Genomic DNA, 21,036 nt, shown 5'->3' with positions numbered 1-21,036 from the left:
TACATCTCAGGAAACAACACAATAATCAGGCAGCACTAAAAGAGTCATACATCAATGAAAATGGTTATCTTAGACATCAGAAGAGGAACACACGTATCAACAAAAAAATCGTAATGTTTTAAAACATAAAAATGTGTACTTTTCTTTCAGTCAATGCATAATAAATCTGTAATTCATTATCAATAGTAATGAATTAATTCATTTATTTAAACATAACTTTGAGAGCGAAAAAATAGGACACTCCAAAGTACAGAAACAGAAATTACCATAAATCTGGAAATTTTTACGGCGATTTTATTTTGCGAATTCGGGTCAAAATGGTGTTGAATGTTGATTCATTTTTACATTTCAAAATTTTGCGAATTACCACTGCTTTGTTTAAATTTTCTTATTGGTAATTTATTTTTAAGAAAAATATTTTTGCAAATGCAATGAACTCACAAATTTGCTAAAAATTTATCTACAGCAATTTATCCTGATTTACGGTAACTGATCACTCCACATGATATTTTTACTGGAGCAGGCCTAACCTTCTTCCTGCGAGTTCATCTTGGAGATCCTGAGCCACATCTTTGACGTATTTAGCCGGAGCATTTGTCGTCTGATTCTCTATCTGAGCCTTGACCTCCTCTGTGAAAAAGTCTGGACCACAAATCTCCAGCATCTCTCTAAGACCCATTATACAGGCGTACAGCACATGCTGGTCAGTAGAACTCTTCAGTCTCTCAGAGAAGTAGTCAAAAACGGGTTTCTGGCAGTCCTTATAAAGAAAAATACTTCAAATATAAGTCAATGACTACAACATTAATTTTTTTTCTACATCATATTGGGAGATAATGCTCATCTGTGGAAAAATCTTCTGAATATAATTTTTTTTTCAAAAGTCTGAGTTTTAACCTGTCCCATGATACCTTTACAATACAGGAAATAATATCTAAAAGTCACCTTACAAACAGCAGCAGCCCTGGTGACAATGTTCATTTGGTAACTAGCCATGGTATCCTGCATCAGTTTGGAGTTCAGCAGGGGGTGAGGGATGAAGGGCCCAAAAAGGGCAGGCTGTGTCTTGGACAGTATATCCATGAAGATCAGCACCTGACTGTTAGCCGTGAAATCCATGAAGTGGACATCAAAGAACAGCTTCATACTACGAGGAGTGAACACCTAAAGAAACAGACAACAAATGAAGGTGTTGTAATAATCTACAAAACTGTAACTGAATTAATTCCATGGGGCTGTAAGACAACAACCAGAAGTCTCTGTCGAGACTGTAGCTCTACTGGTTTGTACTTATAATAAAGGAAGAGAAAAGCAGCAGTTGGGACATAAACTTTACAAAAGCAATACATAGAATAATGATCCTTGATTAGGCCCCAAAAAATTAATCAATAGTTTCTCAGGCACCGCCGCATCAGTTCAAAAACGGCCGCATTGATCAATTTTATTGACATATTGAAAAGGGAAATAACTCAAATTTCTATTTTTCCAAGTTGAAAAAGAAAATCGAGTTATAGCCCTTTTCATAAATGCTAAGAAAGACGTTTTTATTAGAAAAACAATATCTTTCTTCTAAATTTAAAGTATTTTATAAATTAACTTTTAAATAAATGTTTGGAATAACATTATTTAAAGTTGAATACATATTATTACTAATTTCAGAGAACAAAACTTAAGAATTAGTGGATATTATCATTTTATTGAACAAATGACTTAAAAAAAAGGCGTAAACTAAATCCTGCTTCAAAAAAAAAAAAAAAAAAAAAAAGCCTGCCTGCCGCATTGAATTCTGATTTTTTTGGCCCGAGAAACTACTGATTAATTTTTTCTGGCCTTAAGTCTCTTTTTGTGGCAAGATTGCAGTAAGACTACAACTTAGCCTGGTTCCCTGTCCCTGTTTTGCTTCGTATACTACGCGTCACTAGGGCCAGGTGGAGTACAATGGATTCAGGGCGAATCTGCCCTGAATCTTAGCCCATTGTGACGTCCAATATGGCAGCGCTTCCAGTAAGGACATTCATTATGACGTCGTATTTTCTACGTCGTCGACGTAATGTGTCATTGTTACGTCGATATTTATTTCCGTGGTTAACGGCAACGGCTCAAAAACCCAAGATTTAGCGCGCATTGTTCTGACCAATCAAAGGAAAGCATAGAATGTAATACACCTGGCTCTCCTGCCTTGGCAAGGATGAGCCAGGGGACCAGGCTAGACTACAACTGTGGGAGTAGCCTTTTTAAATAAAATTTTACAGAATTTTCAATTTTAGTTACCATGGCAACATTGATCATCGAAATCAAAAACACAAAACTGATAACTATGTATCTCAGTGTAGTCTACTTGCATGCCAAATTATATTATAATCAGACTCAAACTGTATTTGGAGAAGCATTTTGAAAGTATTTCTCAGAAATTTCTATTTTTAGTAACCATGGCACCATTTATCTAAATTAAAAACAGATATATAGAATTATGTATCTTAGCGTAGTCTACTTTTGTGTGAAGTTATACTGAAATCAGACTTAAACTGTAGGTGGAGTAGCATTTTAAAAGTATTTTACAAAAATTTCTATTTTTAGTAACCACGGCAACACCATTCATCGATATTAGAAACCGATACACAGAATTATGTATCTTAGTGTATTCTACTTGTGTGCCAAGTTATATTGAAATCAGACCAAAACTGTAGGAGGAGTAGCATTTTGAAAGTATTTCAAAAAACATTTCTATTTTTAGTAACCACAGCAACACCATTCTTCGAAATCAAAACTCGATACACAGAATTATGTATCTAAGTGTAGTCCACTTGTGTGCTAAGTTATATTGAAATCAGATCAAAACTGTAGGAGGAGTAGCATTTTGAAAGTATTTCACAGAAATTTCTATTTTTATTAACCACAGCAACACCGTTCATCGAAATCAAAAATTGATACATATAATTATGTATCTAAGTGTAGTCTACTTGTGTGCTAAGTTATATTGAAATCAGACCAAAACTGTAGGAGGAGTAGCATTTTGAAAAATTGTTTACAGACGGACAGACGGACGGACGCCGGATGCATTACTATCGCATAAGCTCTTCTGGTCTCTGACCAGTAGAGCTAAAAATTCTATTTCTAGTAACCACGACAACACCGTTCATTGAAATTAAAAACCGATAAATAGAATTATGTATCTTAGTGTAATCTACTTGTGTGTGAAGTTAATTTGAAATCAGACCAAAACTGTATTTGGAATAGCATTTTAAAAGTATTTTACAAAAATTTTTATTTTTAGTAACAACGGCAACACCGTTCATCGATATTAAAAACCGATGCACAGAATTATGTATCTTAGTGTATTCTACTTGTGTGCCAAGTTATACTGAAATCAGACCAAAACTGTAGGAGGAGTAGCATTTTAAAAGTATTTCACAAAAATTTCTATTTTTAGTAACCACGGCAACACAGAAATTAAAAACCGATAAATAGAATTATGTATCTTAGTGTATTCTACTTGTGTGCCAAGTTATATTGAAATCAAACCAGACAGACAGACAGACAGACGGATGGACAGACGCCGTACGCATTACTATCGCATAAGCTCTTCTGGTCTCTGACCAGTAGAGCTAAAAATTAATGATGGTGTTGTAATAATCTACAAAACTGTAACTGAATTAATATTTATGGGGTGATATGTGGATTTGCATTTTTTTTTAAGTCATGAAGATGAAGACATTCTGAGGAATTGTGTACATTAATAAACACACTAATTCACAATATATATTTACATACATCCAAATCTATGAGTGTTTCTTATCACCTTCCCAAAGCTCAAGGATAATAAAACATACAATTCATTGGTAACAAATAATATCAACTCGCAAATCATGGGAAATCCTATACATATCTTGGAGAGAACAAATTTTATTTCAGTTTTTTAATCTTTACCTGTGAAAAGACCTTTCTAAATAAAATAAAATATGATTTTTGACCTTGTGACCTTGAAGTTTGACCTACTTTTCTAAAACGTTAACCTTGGTCATAACTTCTAAATGAGTCAGAAGAGATAGGGCTTTCATATGAAAGTTATGTAAAGCCTGTGACAAGACCTTTATAAATTCACAATAATTTTTTACCCTGTGACCTACTTTTAAAATAATCAAGCATTACTTAAAATTGGCCATAACTTTTGATTAAGAAGAGATAGGGCTTTCATATTAAACAAGTTTATTAACTGTGACAAGACCTTTCTATACATACACAGTGACTATGATTTTTTTACACCGTTAACCTGACCTTGAAGTTTCATCTACTTTTCAAAAAATTTAACCTTGGTCATAACTTTTGAATGAGAAGAGATAAGGCTTTCATTTTAAAAATGTGTATACCTGTAACAAAACCTTTCTAAATACACTATGACTTTTTATCCCGTGACCTTGACTTTGATGTTTGACCTACTTTTAATTAATAATTTTACTTTGACGTCATAATCGTTGAACGCCGAGGAAGTGCAACGTCACAAGCAAAAATAAAACCAGAAGTCTCTGTCGAGACTGTAGCTCTACTGGTTTGTACTTACCGGTATAATAAAGAAAAGAAAAGAAGCTGTTGTGACTTAAAACTTTACAAAAGCAATAAATAGAATAATGATCCTTGATTAAGTCTCTTTTTGAGGCAAGATTGCAATAAGACTACAGCTGTAGGAGTAGCTTTTAATAAAATTTTACTGAATTTTCAATTTAAATTACTATGGAAACATAAATCATCAAAATCAAAAACACAAAACTGTTAATTATGTATCTCAGTGTAGTCTGCTTGCATGCCAAATTATATTATAATCAGACTCAAACTGTATTTGGAGTAGCATTTTAAAAGTATTTCACAGATATTTCTATTTTTAGTAACCAAGGCAACACCATTAATCAAAAATCAAAAACCGATAAACAGAATTATATATCTTAGTGTAGTCTACTTGTGAACCAAGTTATATTGAATTCAGACCAAAACTGTAGGAGGAGTAGCATTTTGAATGTATTTTTTAAAACTTCTATTTTTAGTAACAAGGACAACACCATTGATCGAAATCAGAAACCGATACAGAGAATTATGTATCTTAGTGTAGTCTACTTATGGGCCAAGTTATATTGAATTCAAACCAAAACTGTAGGAGTAGCATTTTGAATGTATTTAAAAAACATTTCTATTTTTTTAGTAACAATGGCAACACCTTTCATTGAAATCAAAAACTGATAAACAGAATTATGTATCTTAGTGTAGTCAACTTGTGTGCCAAGTTATACTGAAATCAGATCAAAACTGTAGGAGGAGTTGCATTTCGAATGTATTTTAAAAAAAATTCTATTTCTAGTAACAAGGGCAACACCATTCATCGAAATCAAAAACCGATAAATAAAATTATGTATCTTAGTGTAGTCTACTTGTGTGCCAAGTCATATTGAAATCAGACCAAAACTGTAGGAGGAGTAGCATTTTTGAAAAATTTTCACAGAAATTTCTATTTTAAGTAACAACGGCAACACCGTTCATTGAAATTAAAAACCGATAAATAGAATTATGTATCTTAGTGTAATCTACTTGTGTGTGATGTTAATTTGAAATCAGACCAAAACTGTATTTGGAATAGCATTTTAAAAGTATTTTACAAAAATTTTTATTTTTAGTAACAACGGCAACACCGTTCACCGATATTAAAAACCGATGCACAGAATTATGTATCTTAGTGTAGTCTACTTGTGTGCCAAGTTATACTGAAATCAGACCAAAACTGTACGAGGAGTAGCATTTTGAATGTATTTTACAGAAATTTCTATTTTTAGTAACCAAGACAACACCGTTCATCGAAATCAACCGATATAGAGAATTATGTATCTTAGTGTAGTCTACTTGTGTGCCAAGTTATACTGAAATCAGACCAAAACTGTAGGAGTAGCATTTTGAATGTATTTCAAAAAACATTTCTAATTTTAGTAACAATGGCAACACCTTTCATTGAAATCAAAAACTGATAAACAGAATTATGTATCTTCGTGTAGTCAACTTGTGTGCCAAGTTATACTGAAATCAGATCAAAACTGTAGGAGGAGTTGCATTTCGAATGTATTTTTAAAAAAATTCTATTTCTAGTAACAAGGGCAACACCATTCATCGAAATCAAAAACCGATAAATAAAATTATGTATCTTAGTGTAGTCTACTTGTGTGCCAAGTCATATTGAAATCAGACCAAAACTGTAGGAGGAGTAGCATTTTTGAAAAATTTTCACAGAAATTTCTATTTTAAGTAACAACGGCAACACTGTTCATCGAAATCAAAAACCGATAAACAGAATTATGTATCTTAGTGTAGTCTACTTAAGGGCCAAGTTATACTGAATTCAGACCAAAACTGTAGGAGGAGTAGCATTTTGAATGTATTTCGAAAAACATTCTATTTTTAGTGAAAACGGCAACACCGTTCATTGAAATCAAAAAGCGGTATATAGAATTATGTATCTTAGCGTAGTCTACTGGTGTGCCATGTTATATTGAATTCAGAGCAAAACTGTAGGAGGAGTAGCATTTTGAATGATTTTCACAGAAATTTCTATTTTTAGTAAAAATGGCAACACCGTTCATTGAAATCAAAAACAGATATACAGAATCATGTATCTTAGTGTAGTCTACTTGTGTGCCAAGTTACATGTATATTGAAATCAGACCAAAACTGTAGGAGGAGTAGCATTTTGAATGATTTTCACAGAAATTTCTATTTTTAGTAACAACAGCAACACCGTTCATTGAAATCAAAAACCGATATTCAGAATTATGTATCTTAGTGTACTCTACTTATTGGCCACGCTATATTAAATTCAAATCAAAACTGTAGGAGGAGTAGCATTTTGAATGATTTTCACAGAAATTTCTATTTTTAGTAACCACGGCAACACTGTTCATCAAAATCAAAAATCGATATACAGAATAATGTATCTTAGTGTAGTTTACTTGTGTGCCAAGTTATATTGAAATCAGACCAAAACTGTAGGACGACTAGCATTTTGAAAAATTGTTTACAGACAGACAGACAGAGGGACGGATGTTGGATGCATTACTATCACATAAGCTATTTTGGTCTCTGACCAGTAGAGCTAAAAATCACGCTCAAATTGACCAGAAGCTGTTATGTTGCTGATCCATTAATTGTAGCTTACACAAAGGATAATACATATGTTTTTAAATGAAAATCACATTTGCAATTAAGGTAGAAAGTCAAAAAATGTAAATATAGGCAATGAATCATTATTTTTTGAAAGATATAGTCCCATAACTGCAACTGTGTGTGGAAACAAATTTTCTTAACACGCGTCACTCAATTTTTTTGCACACACCGTTGCAGTTATGAGACTATATCTTTCAAAAAATAATGATTCATTGCTTCAGGGTGTTCATATCTATCACAGTATGCGATAACAAAAATGACATCTCACCCACAAAGACACCAAAAGCGGGGGACCACAATTCTTTGAATTTGCTTGTTTTAATGAAAATTTTTTACTTTGTAATTATACATGTATAGTAATCAGCTATGTAAACTTTTGAATATTTGAATTTTATAAATATATTTTTTTGTACCTCTGGTTGAGTTTCAGCAATTTTCTTCAGCAGGAGACACTGCATGACAAAGCAGTTTGACTGATTGTCCTTGGCAAACACTTCCACCAGGTCAGTGAACCGCTTCGCAAATTCCTCAGGTCCATTATCATAGGCTGCTTCTAGATTCACTGTAATAGTTAAAAGAATGAGAAAAATGTCTTTTAAATAAATATAAATTCAACAATCTTATTGGAAACTGGACTAGAACAAGTTTTGTACATGGAAGAATTTCAAGGTACCACCTACAGTGTATTATGAACCATCAAATTATCTCAATTACAGTACTTGGTTTCCATGATAATTTTATGCATAAACGCCTTCGGCGTTTATGCAAATTATCATGCAAGCCAATCAATTGATCACAAAGTACAAAGCACAAAGATCACAAAAAAAATAATCACAAAGAGTCACACATACATCTTAAGACACACAAACACAAGCTTAAGTCACCAAGACACCATAGCTATTAACAGGACACTATTACTTTTGGTAAGACACAAACTAAAGTCACAGAGAGACCATAGCTAGTCACAAAGACACTAGGGAACTGGGTCCCTGGGCTGAGTGGTCTAACTTACAATTCTGTTGTTTCCCAACACAGCCCAGGTACCCCTCCCAAGTCACCTAACTCTAACAAAGCGTTACATCAAAATTAAACAAAAGCTAGCTTGATCCCTGTATTTACAACTATTTCTCCTATGCCTAATTACTACTGATTGGTTATAAATTCTAATCATTTGGTTGGCTAGAATATCAACTCTGATTGGCTACACATAAAATGATTTGATTGGGTGGGTGATTCAATACCTTTTTCAATCCACTTTACTAATTCTGATTTACTACATATTCATGTTTTCTGGCCCTGTGGTTCTTGAAATAGCATTACCAAAATGGTGATAAAGATAGTTACACATTAAATAAATATCTTGTATTTTTTCATCCTGGAACCCACACCAATTCTCTTTTTGATCATACCTTGTAAGTAAGAACAGCATCACAAAAAATTACATTGTTTAAAGTATCATAAACAAGAGGTCCAAGGGCCTTGAATCGCTCTTCTGATAAATTGTACAATCTATCACTTCTATTTGAAGCCTCTAGCCCTAAGTATCCTAAGACCCAGTTGCATCAACTGACAAAGTTTGATGATTCTTAGCCAATTAGGACTGAAGATATTTTTAATAATAAAGCTATAAAAAACCATAAGTACGTCACAGTGACCTACTTTAAGATTGAAGTTTTCTGAGGACTCAAGATGCATTAATAGACAAAGATTGAAGATTCTAAGCCAATACGTATTTGAGACATTTAAAAGTAGGTCACCGTGACCTACTTTTTTGTCTACATTCTTTGAAAACCCAAGATACATCAACTGACAAAGTTTGATGATTCTAAGCCAATAAGTACCTGATATATTCAAAAGTAGGTCACCATGACCTACTTTTTGGTCCACATTCTCCGAAAACCAAAGATGCCCCAACTGACAAAGTTTAACAATTCTAGGTCAACCAGTACTTGAGATATAAAAATAGCCATAAAATGTCAAAAGTAGGTCAAAGTGATGTAATTTTTGGTTTGCGATCCCCGAAAACTCAAGATGCATCAACTGACAAAGTTTGATGATTCTAAGCCGATATGTACCTGATATACTTAAATATACCCATAAAATGTCAAAAGTAGGTCACCATGACCTATTTTTTTGTCTACATCCTTGGAAAACCCAAAATGCATCTACTGACAAAGTCTGATTATTCTAAGCCAATAAGTACTCAAGATACTTATATATAGCCATATAATGTCAAAAGTAGGTCACTCCGACCTAATTTTTTGTAGACGATTTTCGAAAACCCAAGATACATCAACAGACAAAGTTTGATGATTATAAGCCAATAAGTACCTGAGATATTCAAAAGTAGGTCACCATGACCTACTTTTCGGTCGACATTCTCTAAAGACCCAAGATGCATCAACAAACAAAGTTTGATGATTCTAAACCAGTTAGTACCATAGATACTTAAATAAGGCCATTAAATGTAAAAAATTAGGTCACCGTGACCTACTTTCTGGACATCATTCTTAGAAAACCCAAGATGCATTAACTGATGAAGTTTGATGATTCTAAGCCAATAAGTACTGTAGATACTTAAATAAAGCCATGAAATGTCGCAAGTAGGTCACAGTGACCTACTTTTTGGTCGTCACTCTCCGAAAACCTAAGACGCATCAACTCACAAAGTTTGATGATTCTAAGCCAATAAATACCTAAGATACTTAAATAAAGTCATAAAATGTCAAAAGTAGGTCGAAGTGACCTACTTTTTGGTTGTTACTCTCCAAAAACCCAAGATGCATCAACTCACAAAGTTTGATGATTCTAAGCCAATAAATACCTAAGATACTAAAATATAGCCATAAAATGTTGAAAGTAGGTCATCGTGACCTACATTTTGGTCGACGTTTTTCGGAGTCCCAAGATGCATCTGCTGACCAAGTTTGATGATCCTAGGTCTGAAGGTAATCAAAATATGCCTTTTTAAACAATACAAAAACAAATGCCTGCAAAATTCAAAAAGTAGGTCACAGTGACCTACTTTTTCATAAATACATTTTAAGGTCCAAAGATGCATCAACTTACAAGATTTGATGATTCTAAACCTCTCAGGGTCTGAAATAATTGGATTAAATGTTATAAAAAGAATTAGTCATCAAGTTCAAAAAGTAGGTGATGGTGACCTACTTTTAAGTTGTCGTTGTTCAAGGACCCAAGATGCATCAACTGACAAAGTTTGATGATCATAGGCCTTAAAGTGTCCAAAATATGCCTTCAAATCAATTTTTTTAAAAATGCCCACAAAATTTAAAAAGTAGGTCACTGTGACCTACTTTTGAGTTAACATGATGTGAAGTCCTAAGATGTATCAACTTACAAGATTTGATGATCCTAGTCCTAAAACTAAGCAAAATATAAACGTTTTTATTATTTGTAAATTTAGGTCAACTTTGAAGTGACCTTGAGACCACGCCCTTTGCCCCAGGGTGATGCCTTGAACAATTTTTAATCTTCGACATATCCTGATCCTTGTATGTAAGTTTGGTGAAAATCTGCCTGGTGGTTCTGAAGAAGATTTTTTAGCAACCAGTACTTTTGGTTTTGTTTTCCTGATTATCTCCCCTTGTTTAAGGGTCCCAACCCTTATTTTAGTGTAAAAGGTAGCCCTTAGGCCAAGGATACCCTGTGACAAATTTGATACTGATTGGCCAAGGGGTTCTTGAGTTATGGCCCATATTCTAAAAAGTTAACTCACACCGCACAAATGGCCATAGCATTAGCTCTTTGAGCCTTTGGCTCAGAAGAGCTAAAAATGATATCAATATCAAGCTACCAATTTACCTATGATGTGTATTTCAGGGGTATGTATAATGATAATAAGCGAGTTCGGGATCCCAGGCGCGATGAGAATTCTGGGTAGGGTCAAAAGGTCAAGCGGGATAAAATGGATGGCGTTAGCGAGATTTCGTATGATGATTTCTTACGATGGAGGGTTCCGGAGCTAAAAGAATATCTCCGCGATCGAGGCCTCAAGACAACAGGCAGGAAAGTGGAGCTGGTAGCACTTGCCTTCGGTGCAAGCCAGATGAAGATCGAAACGAAAAAGGATTCTGTGGAGGAAAAAATGAAAAACAAACAAGACTACTTAGATTTGTTAAAGGTAAACGACGACCTTATACCGGACCCTCTATGCTTGAAGGGGTGGGTGTCGGAGCAGAATGGCATTTCGCAGTGGCCTCCCACTATGTACTTCGATATCGCTGAATATTTGACAACTACAGCACCTTCCACTTTCGGTGATCTGAGAAAGCGTCTTCTGACTGATTACAAGGAAGGAAAGGCGTATAGTTACTTCGATTCAAAGTTTCTGAAAGAACTTAAATACCATCCAATTAGCAAAGAATCAGCATATTGCATTTTGTCTGCATACTGCACCCCGTCTCAGAAAATTAATTCAACATTCCACACAGCTTGGGTGTGCTTGGACAAAAAGACGGGGTACATATGCAGAGCTTATTGTACCTGTTTTGCTGGGTAAGTAAATGGTATATAATGCATACAATGACTTTGTACATGCATGAATACGTAAGGGTTGATGTACAGATAGCACTCCATTCCTTAAAAGTACTAATAGTTAGTAGATCTATAATAGGTCGCACCGTCCCTGATGTAGTACATGCATGATCCTTGCTTATATTTAAATAATAGGGATTACATGCACAATCACAGACACTTTAATATAAAAAATATACCCCTACTAATAATAAATATTAGGTAAGGGTATATTTTTTTATTTAAGTAATTAAGAAAAAGAAGTAACGTCAGGTGCCTGTGCTTACATTGTAGATTTATATCTAGACTCATGTCCAGGGGTAGTTCAATCTTTATTTATTTCACCCTTTATTTTTCGCTTGGCCCTCCATAAACAAACACTGTATTTATATAAAAAAAAATTGGAAGACAAATACTGTGTACATGTAAAAACATTCAAATGTATAAATACATGTATCAATATATTTAGCATAACATTTTTGTATTGTCATGATACTTAAGATTTTATAAATTAAATTTCTGACAAATTGAACCTGAGGGGCTTTTAAAATTATTAATGTACATGTAGAGCTCAGAAGACTTATAGTCAGGATTTTTTTTTCAGTTTAGGGTCTACATGTAACCATATAGCAGCTATCTTGTTTAAAGTGGATTTTGCATGGCAGCATGGTATGACACAGAAAACATGTACATCTTTACCTTGCAAGTGGAATGTGCCATCTTTGCTAAACAACATCCAGCATAAACCCATATCAGAGTTAGAATGGCGCAAACCACATTACAGTAAGAAAGGTATGTATAAAAACTGAGCATATTGAATGTTCTTCAACTTGAATGTAAATAAATGAAACAGCTTTGTGACAATTAATTCCCATCAACCATGTTGCATATACAGTCCTTGAACATTTGACCCCATGACCTTGAAGGGTGACCATGACAATATGCAATAAATAATTGCAACCAAATCTGCTTGGTCATGATGAATGGCCTTATAATGTTTATAGGCTCATAATAGTGTTTGAAACTCACTCTAAAATCAGCTGGACATATATAATAGGGCTGCTTGCTAGTGAAAGTTGTCAGCCCTGCCAAAGTTGTGAGCCCCAAAAATAATTGTCTTTTATTAGTAAAGTTCCTTTTACTGGCTTTTAGCAATATTGTGAATGGGGCCAGCTCACTATATATTCGATACCAGACTTTTAAGTAGATGAATTCTACCGTGCCTCCAGGATGTCAATATGTGCTATTAATTCTGTTCACTCCTGACAAAATATAAAACTTTGCTTATAATACGAAATTATATTTGAAAAAAAGATAATTCCACTTCTTATATTTGTAGGTGAAAAAAAGACAATAAATCCAATGGTTAGAACTTTATTCAACCCATCAAGATCTAAGGAATCACCGAACTTAGAGAGTTTGTTGCATGCACTATATGACAGCTGTCCTTCCTCCTGTGCTTTCCAGTATGCTCTTCCACTATCTACACCAACTTTCTCCCCAGAGGATGATGTCAATGTTGGTACAGTTGTTGAATGTGAAACAGGGGCTTTCATACCTCCTTCCATTTCTTCACAAGGTATAAATTAAAATAGATATACAATGTCTTAGGTATTTTTAAACATCTATTGAAATGTAAATAATGGGTCGGTCACTTATTAAATTCCATCAAGCCCGAAGGTTGTGGCAATGGAAATCTATGTTTCTGAGCAATCTAATTGAAATTTATAGGGGGTTAAATTAGATCCACTCGTATACTTGCTACACTAACATCTAACAACATCCCATTGAGGGTCACATCAGAGTTCAAATTCTATCAACCAATCAAATCATTGCCTGTAAAATCATTGTAAATTATTGAGCGAATAAGTCTAGAGATATTCCAAATTTGACCTCTGACGTGACCCTCTATGCGATGTTAGTGTAGCCAGTATGCGAGCGGACCTAACCCCCTTATTTTAGTTAGATTGTGTGTCTGAGTTAGTTGTTTAGACTTTTTGCCATAGTTCTCACAGGACAGGCCTAACATCAGTTTACTTAATATTATATGCAAAATTGAACTGAAATAAAAATTAATCTGCAATAAATCAACTTTTTTTCTAAAGCAAAAGATTGCAGTAGTGTAGATGAGCTACTAGAGAAATTGCCAACATTTACTCCAGACCAAGCTGAAGCATTGGAAAAGTCTACCAGAGGACAATGGCAATCACCCCCTGTGGAAAGAACAGCGACAAGGAAGGATAACAGCTTCTTTGGTATACAGAGTAGTGACAAGAATGCATACTGCTGAAAGAAAACCAGACACTGATACCACTAATCTCATCAAAAGTGTCCTAGGTATGCATCAAGAAATATCCTTAAAAATCAAAAACATTTTTCTCCCTACCAAAACAATATTAGTATTTCTATGATCTTAGTATGAAGTCATCTGCCAGAAAAAATAATAATAATAGTTAAATTGAGGGGAAAAAGACAATTGATAATCCTTAAGTAGTATATCGCAATGAAGAATTTCTTTGAAAGCAGAATTCTAATAATACATGCATGTATATATATATATATATATATATATATATATATATATATATTATATATATATATATATATATATATATATATATATATATATATATATATATATATATATATATATATATATATATAATCCAAAAGTTTGAAAAAAATCCACACAAGTATTTAAATAGTAAAAAATAACAGAACGCCGATTAAAACTCTTCCGGTTTCAATTGTATCATCAGTTTTTCTCCTGATGATACAATTGAATCCGGTAGAGTTTTAATCGGTGTTCTGTTATTTTTTACTATATATATATATATATATATATATATATATATATATATATATATATATATATATATATATATATATATACCGGTAATTGTTAAAGCTATTTTATTTTTGAAGGGTACATAATTTAATTCTATAATTGATTAATTGTAACACACAATTAGTTCATATACTGAGTAAGGCCAATATAAATAAATAGTGTGTTCCCTCTTCTAACCTTAGAAAAAATAGGGTAGGTGGGTAGGTAAAACATTTTACTTTATTTAAATATTTTATTCAATAGCAAGAACACTGCCATTTTTACCATGGAAATAAATGTCAAAACATTTCTTCCCAATGTGTATAGGATATGCATCTTCTCATACACAGAAGTGATTGAAATTAAGATTTCTAAAAGCAAAATGGATTTGTTTACTTTCAGAAAGATACTAGTATTGGTGGATAAAATTAAATTTTTAGGGTCGATTGGGGAACCGGAAACACAATTTATTTATCTAGGCCTAACCTGTTTCACTTTTGTACTCGACTATATTACAGTAAGACTTGCTTCAAAAACATCATAATATGATTGCAGAATTTAAAGTGATTTAAAAAAAAGAAGAAATTGTCTTATTTTTTATCCCGTACATTATGAGATATTCAAAATACTCCAGTTATACAGTATAACCTGTTATACATACATGGCAATTGTGTATTTCAGGCATTACCAAACCAAATGAAGATTTGCCAGCCTTAAAATATGGTAGGGTCATGGAGTCAGAGGCAAAACTCGAGTACATCCAAGTTATGAAAACGGTCAAGAAAGCTAATGTCATTGTGAATGAATGCGGTTTATTTGTCCTTTTGGAAATGATCTATTTAGGAGCTACTCCTGATGGTATTGTATATGATTCTACCTCATCTTCTGAGGGGGTTTTGGAGATAAAGTGTCCATATAGAATAGCCAATGACAATCCCTCCCACCAAAACCTTGATTACTTAGAAAAATGTGAACACGGCAGCCGGCTCAAATGCAGTCACTCGTATTACTATCAAATACAAACCCAGCTTGGAATGACAGGAAAAAAATGGTGTGACTTCTTTGTTTATACAAAGGCGGGATATTTCTTGGAGCGCGTGCACCTGAATCAAGAGGTCTGGGATGAAATCAAAGCTTGTGTGAAAGAATTTTTTACAAAACATTTAGCACAAAAACTAGTTAGCTAGGGATGTAGGTGAACAAGCCTTGTGGAATTCCAATAGGGTGACAAACATGAAGATGATTAAATAACAATAATAAACTGCTTTTAGTGTTTAAGAGGGTGACATGCCATTATTTATGGCATATTATGTCAAATATGAATGCCCTTTCATATGTCATTTCACAGTAATCATACATGAAGGTCAAGGCCAAGGGCTAAAAGATCACAAAATACATAATGAAAACTTTAATCAAGTAATTTACAAAATGAATATGATATTAAAAAATTTGAATCTTTGAATCTCTGGCATTCTTCATGCTATGTTCATCAAACTCCTTTGAGTAAATTTGGATTTTAATTTGGAAACAAACAGTGTTCTCTTTCATATTTTATTGATATATATACCAATTTATGCAATATTTTTTGTCAATGTTGATTTAATATGATTAAGACCTACATGTTATACATATAATAAATGTATCAAAGCATAATGAAAATTATCAATGAGAAAATTTTTATGAAAAAATGTCTACTGACTTCCATTGTATTAGTCTCTATTTTTCGAAAAAATCTTCATTATTTTTCTTTTTTATGAAATTAGTTGTTGTAAATACATAATACTGTATAAATTTGCATATATATATATGCTCAAGGTAATTTACATTTTTTAAAGTTGACGATCAAAACAGTTTAGACATGCAATTAAATCACATTGCTATCAATAATAAAAATCACTTGAAAAAATTAGCATTTCTATTTTTCATCATTTTGTATTTTCAATGATGTACCACTGTCGATGATGTCCCTCCAGTAAGGGCCTACCTTGTAACCAGAGGTTTGAGTAAGTTACAAAGACTTGCACAAACAGAAACAATGTCATCTACAAGGGGAACCAGAGTAATTGGTAGTGTTTTCTTCAAAATGGCAAGCCACTTGATCCTGTTAATGGCTCGTTCGACATGGATATGTACATTAGTGATACTTTTTGTTTTTTCTACATTTTCTCTAGTCATTTGTTGAATGCCGGATCCTGGAGGTGGAATAACCAAATTTGCATACCGGAGCGAAAGTTCCTCTCGAATTGGAAAGCCTCTGTCAGCTAAGATAATGTCGCCAGGATCTATAAGATCAAGAAAAGATGATTCACGGACAATCTGTCTGTCTGACATCCTTCCTCCATAACACTTACTTAAGAAAGAAATAGCTCCATTAGGAGCTATTCCAATAAGTACTTTAACTGTGTTGTGTTGTTTATAATCGGACCACGTGAGAGCTTGTAGTTCCAAATGTCTTGGCTTTTCAATAAAAACTTCAGTGCAGTCTATTGTGCATCTAAGTTTGGCGTATTGTTTTATTAATGATGGAGGTAGTAATTTTCTGACAATTTCTTTGTCTGGCCAGAAGATTAGAGGCCTTAACTCTTTGGACAGAAATTTTATCCAAGTGTTAAAAATCTTTGAACATGTACCCTGAGAGACTCCAAATAAGTCGGCTAAAAATTCAAAGTTAATATCTAGTCTAAGTTTCATTAATGTTAAAACGAGCTCATCAAGTGCACCAAGTTTTTTCTCTGGACCACTCTTCTTTGGCGATTTCTTGAAATGACGAGGTACCTTGGTACTGATCACTTTTTTAGAGCCCTCCCAATATCTCAGGCGATGGGTTTTGAGTTTTAAATATTTATACAAGTTCACAAGAGTTGACTTATTTGGAAGGCCAGTGTTTGCTCTTACTTTTTTATCTGTTTTTATGAACCTTTTGTGCACATTCTTCTTTCCATGGAGTTTACTTTCATTTGATGAGACCACTTGTTCCAACTGATAAGTAAGATTGTTTATAATTTTAGATTTCTGTAAACATCCAAAACACTCGCAGTTTGCATTACAAACACATTTTGCACAATAATCATGCTCAAATTGTAAAGGAACTGAACATGTCACTGAATTATCTTCTGTTAGACGGACAACATTGTCATTTTCATCAGTTTTAACCTTGGTTTCTAAAGATTTCTTAGATTTTTGTATTAATGGCTGTCTTTCCTTTGGGGGAGGCCTGAGTTTTAATGGCATGGTTAGTTCATACCCAAGGTGTAATGTTGGGACAGGATTGCCTCCTTCAAAATGTTTTGAACATATTCTACTGTCATCATCAGGCTTCCAATTTTTTCCAGGTTTCAACTGTCTATTAACTAATTTAATCCATTTTCCTCTTAATTCAGGGTCTTTTCTTTCTGTTGGAAAGGGAATCAGATCAAATGCGGGAGGGCACACACAAGATCCTGTACCACTGTTGCACTGGTGCACTTCACAAAATGTCTTTTTCCATTTTTTGAGTTGGTATGTGCTGCTTGGGCAGTCTTTAATGGCACAAATCCTCATTCTTTCAACTGGAATTCAAAAGTTTAAAGATTATAACTCAATATTGACCGATCTTTAAATATGAGGACATACATAGATGTAGAAGTAGAAGTCGGAATGCTATCGTGACAAAAATAGATTAGTTTATTGTACAGTACCTAATTGGTTAGAAATCTGTTACATGTAAGTATACTTTAACGTATATGTTAATTCAATGTACAGAAGAGAACTTGATTCAATTTACTTTTGATGGAAGTATCCGTAATCACAATTTAAATGAGAGAAAAAAATAGCAACAGTATTTTGACCTAGTCACTGCTCTCTCTCTCCTCGTTATACATGCACCCATTAGATCTACTGTCCTTCGTGTTATAAACATGATAAACCGCCTTTACAGGAAAATTATATCAAATCTTGACATAGTGTGCCTAAATACCTATGCACATTAACTCTTTAACGATGTCCACTCATGTGATTGTGTATAATACGAAAATTAACCGTTATACTTACGACATTAGCAGTCAGTACCACAGCGATATTGCTTTTCTTCGACGTTGTTTTTATCCCGAATGACCTATGACCCGGAAGTGTTTATCGGAACTCTCGGCATGTGCAAAATGGCATGTCGATAAGACTTATTAATATTGTGTTATCAATTTACCTATGATGTGTATGTCAGGGGTAGGTATAATGATATCAATATCATGTTATCAATTTACCTATGATGTGTATGTCAGGGGTAGGTATAATGATATCAATATCATGTTATCACTTTACCTATGATGTGTATGTCAGGGGTAGGTATAATGATATCAATATTGTGTTATATTTACATCCACTGAATATTTTCTCCTTTGTTTCTTAAGAAAACCCATTGCGTTAATCACTGCATGAACTACATCAGGCATGTCGCCTGTACAGATTTCTTGATCAGTGGCTGTTCCATCAATGAAACGTATAAAGACGTTCGCATCATTAATACAATAATTAAACTTTTTAATCCTTCTTTAAATGATTATTTAAACAAATATAAATATAAACAATAAAATGTCTTTCTTTGTTTATTATTACTGGAATTAACGGTCGCAGCTATTGCAGAAAAAATTTACATAACCCACTTACGCGAGTTATGTATTTTTTCTGCAACAGCTGCTTCCGTTAATTCCAGTAATAACAAACAAAGAAAGCATTTTATTGTTTAAATCAATTTACCCATGATGTGTATGTCAGGGGTAGGTATAATGATATCAATATCAAGCTACCAATTCACCTATGATGTGTATGTCAGGGGTAGGTATCATGATATCAATATTGTGTTATCAATTTACCTATGATGTGTATGTCAGGGGTAGGTATAATGATATCAATATTGTGTAATCAATTTACCTATGATGTGTATGTCAGGGGTAGGTATCATGATATCAATATTGTGTTATCAATTTACCTATGATGTGTATGTTAAGGATATGTATAATGATATCAGTATTGTGTTATCAATTTACCTATGATGTGTATGTCAGGGGTAGGTATAATGATATCAATATCATGTTATCAATTTACCTATGATGTGTATGTTAAGGATATGTATAATGATATCAATATTGTGTTATCAATTTACCATTGATGTGTATGTCAGGGGTAGGTATAATGATAACAGTATCATGTTATCAATTTACCTATGATGTGTATGTCAGGGGTAGGTATAATGATATCAATATTGTGTTATCAATTTACCTATGATGTGTATGTCAGGGGTAGGTATAATGATATCAATATTGTGTTATCAATTTACCTATGATGTGTATGTCAGTTGTAGGTATAATGATATCAATATTGTGTTATCAATTTACCTATGATGTGTATGTCAGGGGTAGGTATAATGATATCAATATTGTGTAATCAATTTACCTATGATGTGTATGTCAGGGGTAGGTATCATGATATCAATATCATGTTATCAATTTATCCATGATGTGTATGTCAGGGGTAGGTATAATATCATTATCATGCTACCAATTTACCAACGATGTGTACGTCAGGATTTTCAATGTAGTGGTCAATAAGGTTCCCGATGTTGTCCGAGTCCAGCACTTGTGACGCTTGTTGACCTATCATAACCAAGATGTCCCCGCACCGCTCCGTGATCCTCTCGTCTTCGTGATTAGACATCAAACGCTGGACACTTAGGATGAGCGGCTTGCACGTACTGAGTGTATTGCTGTCCCTTTTCTGAAGCAGAGACGGACTGATATTATATCCAATCCAGATTACGTTGTACAATATATCAATCTAACGTTCCTTGGAATTTAATGCTTATTACTTAGATCTGCCAAATTATTCTACCTTATTTTACCTGATTACTGTAGACGTACTTTTATCTGCATGGGATTAATTTATGCTATGAAGGCGGACACAATTTTTCTGCAGAAAATTATCACAGCGCAGGCACTAGCAACAGGGGGGCCAGGGGGGGGCCTGCCCCCCCCCCACTTGTTTTCCCAACATTATTCATACTATAGGGAAGATTCATTAATTCATTGAAAGGCTGGGCAGTTTCCTTTTTTTTTTTTTTGTTTGTCAACTTTTTCAGGTAAGTAAAAAAATTTCTCTGGTTGCCCCCCCCCCCCCCTCCCCCCACTTTCAAAAATGATGCTAGGTGGCTGCAGCGTAGTTTAAGTATATTTAGGAATGAAATTGCACTAAAAGAATGAGAATATGAAAAAGCAGGGACCTATATACAAGTTAGTATATAGTATGCATTTGATTTAATTGGGCCATTACGCATGCCCCAAAATTTAATTCGAATTAGCTTCGCTTAGGGTTCACAAGGAGATAATGCTAAGTAATTTAATGCGCAGTAAATTAATTCGAATCAAACTAATTCACATTAAATTCGCCGTGTGAACACTAGGCGAAGCTAATTCGCAGTAAACTTACGTTTAATTCGAATTAAACTCTCC

At 33.7% G+C, this 21,036-nt stretch overlaps 3 protein-coding genes across 3 annotated transcripts in view; 1 reads left to right on the top strand and 2 right to left on the bottom strand.

Annotated features, from left to right (window-relative positions):
* Positions 1-530: 530 nt before the first annotated feature.
* Positions 531-21,036, bottom strand: part of LOC134242276 (uncharacterized) — a gene marked incomplete at its 3' end in the record, with an annotated part of 29,006 nt that continues 8,500 nt past the window's right edge. The window contains exons 6-9 of the mRNA XM_062724365.1: positions 20,098-20,305; positions 7,608-7,756; positions 946-1,164; positions 531-760 (exon numbers count right to left, since the gene is read on the bottom strand). Coding sequence (XP_062580349.1) covers positions 531-760; positions 946-1,164; positions 7,608-7,756; positions 20,098-20,305 — 806 coding nt within the window. The remainder of the gene's footprint in view (positions 761-945; positions 1,165-7,607; positions 7,757-20,097; positions 20,306-21,036) is intronic.
* LOC134242281 (uncharacterized) lies at positions 13,084-16,081 on the top strand. Its single transcript, XM_062724369.1, has 3 exons — positions 13,084-13,309; positions 13,836-13,985; positions 15,239-16,081. Exons 1-3 carry the CDS (start codon positions 13,093-13,095, stop codon positions 15,742-15,744), a joined length of 873 nt encoding a protein of 290 aa, XP_062580353.1. The 5' UTR covers positions 13,084-13,092; the 3' UTR covers positions 15,745-16,081.
* LOC134242279 (uncharacterized) lies at positions 16,422-18,643 on the bottom strand. The gene is made up of 2 exons (XM_062724368.1): positions 18,587-18,643; positions 16,422-18,105 (listed from the first exon to the last, which is right to left on the bottom strand). Exon 2 carries the CDS (start codon positions 18,095-18,097, stop codon positions 16,538-16,540), a length of 1,560 nt encoding a protein of 519 aa, XP_062580352.1. The 5' UTR covers positions 18,098-18,105; positions 18,587-18,643; the 3' UTR covers positions 16,422-16,537.

Source organism: Saccostrea cucullata, unplaced genomic scaffold, assembly GCF_032062105.1.
Source record: "Saccostrea cucullata isolate Sc308-1 unplaced genomic scaffold, CSIRO_AGI_Scuc_v1 ctg2623, whole genome shotgun sequence".
In the NCBI taxonomy this organism is placed as follows: domain Eukaryota; kingdom Metazoa; phylum Mollusca; class Bivalvia; order Ostreida; family Ostreidae; genus Saccostrea; species Saccostrea cuccullata.
The sequence above is the reverse complement of the archived record's forward strand: the minus strand, read 5'-3'. Positions and strand labels throughout refer to the sequence as shown.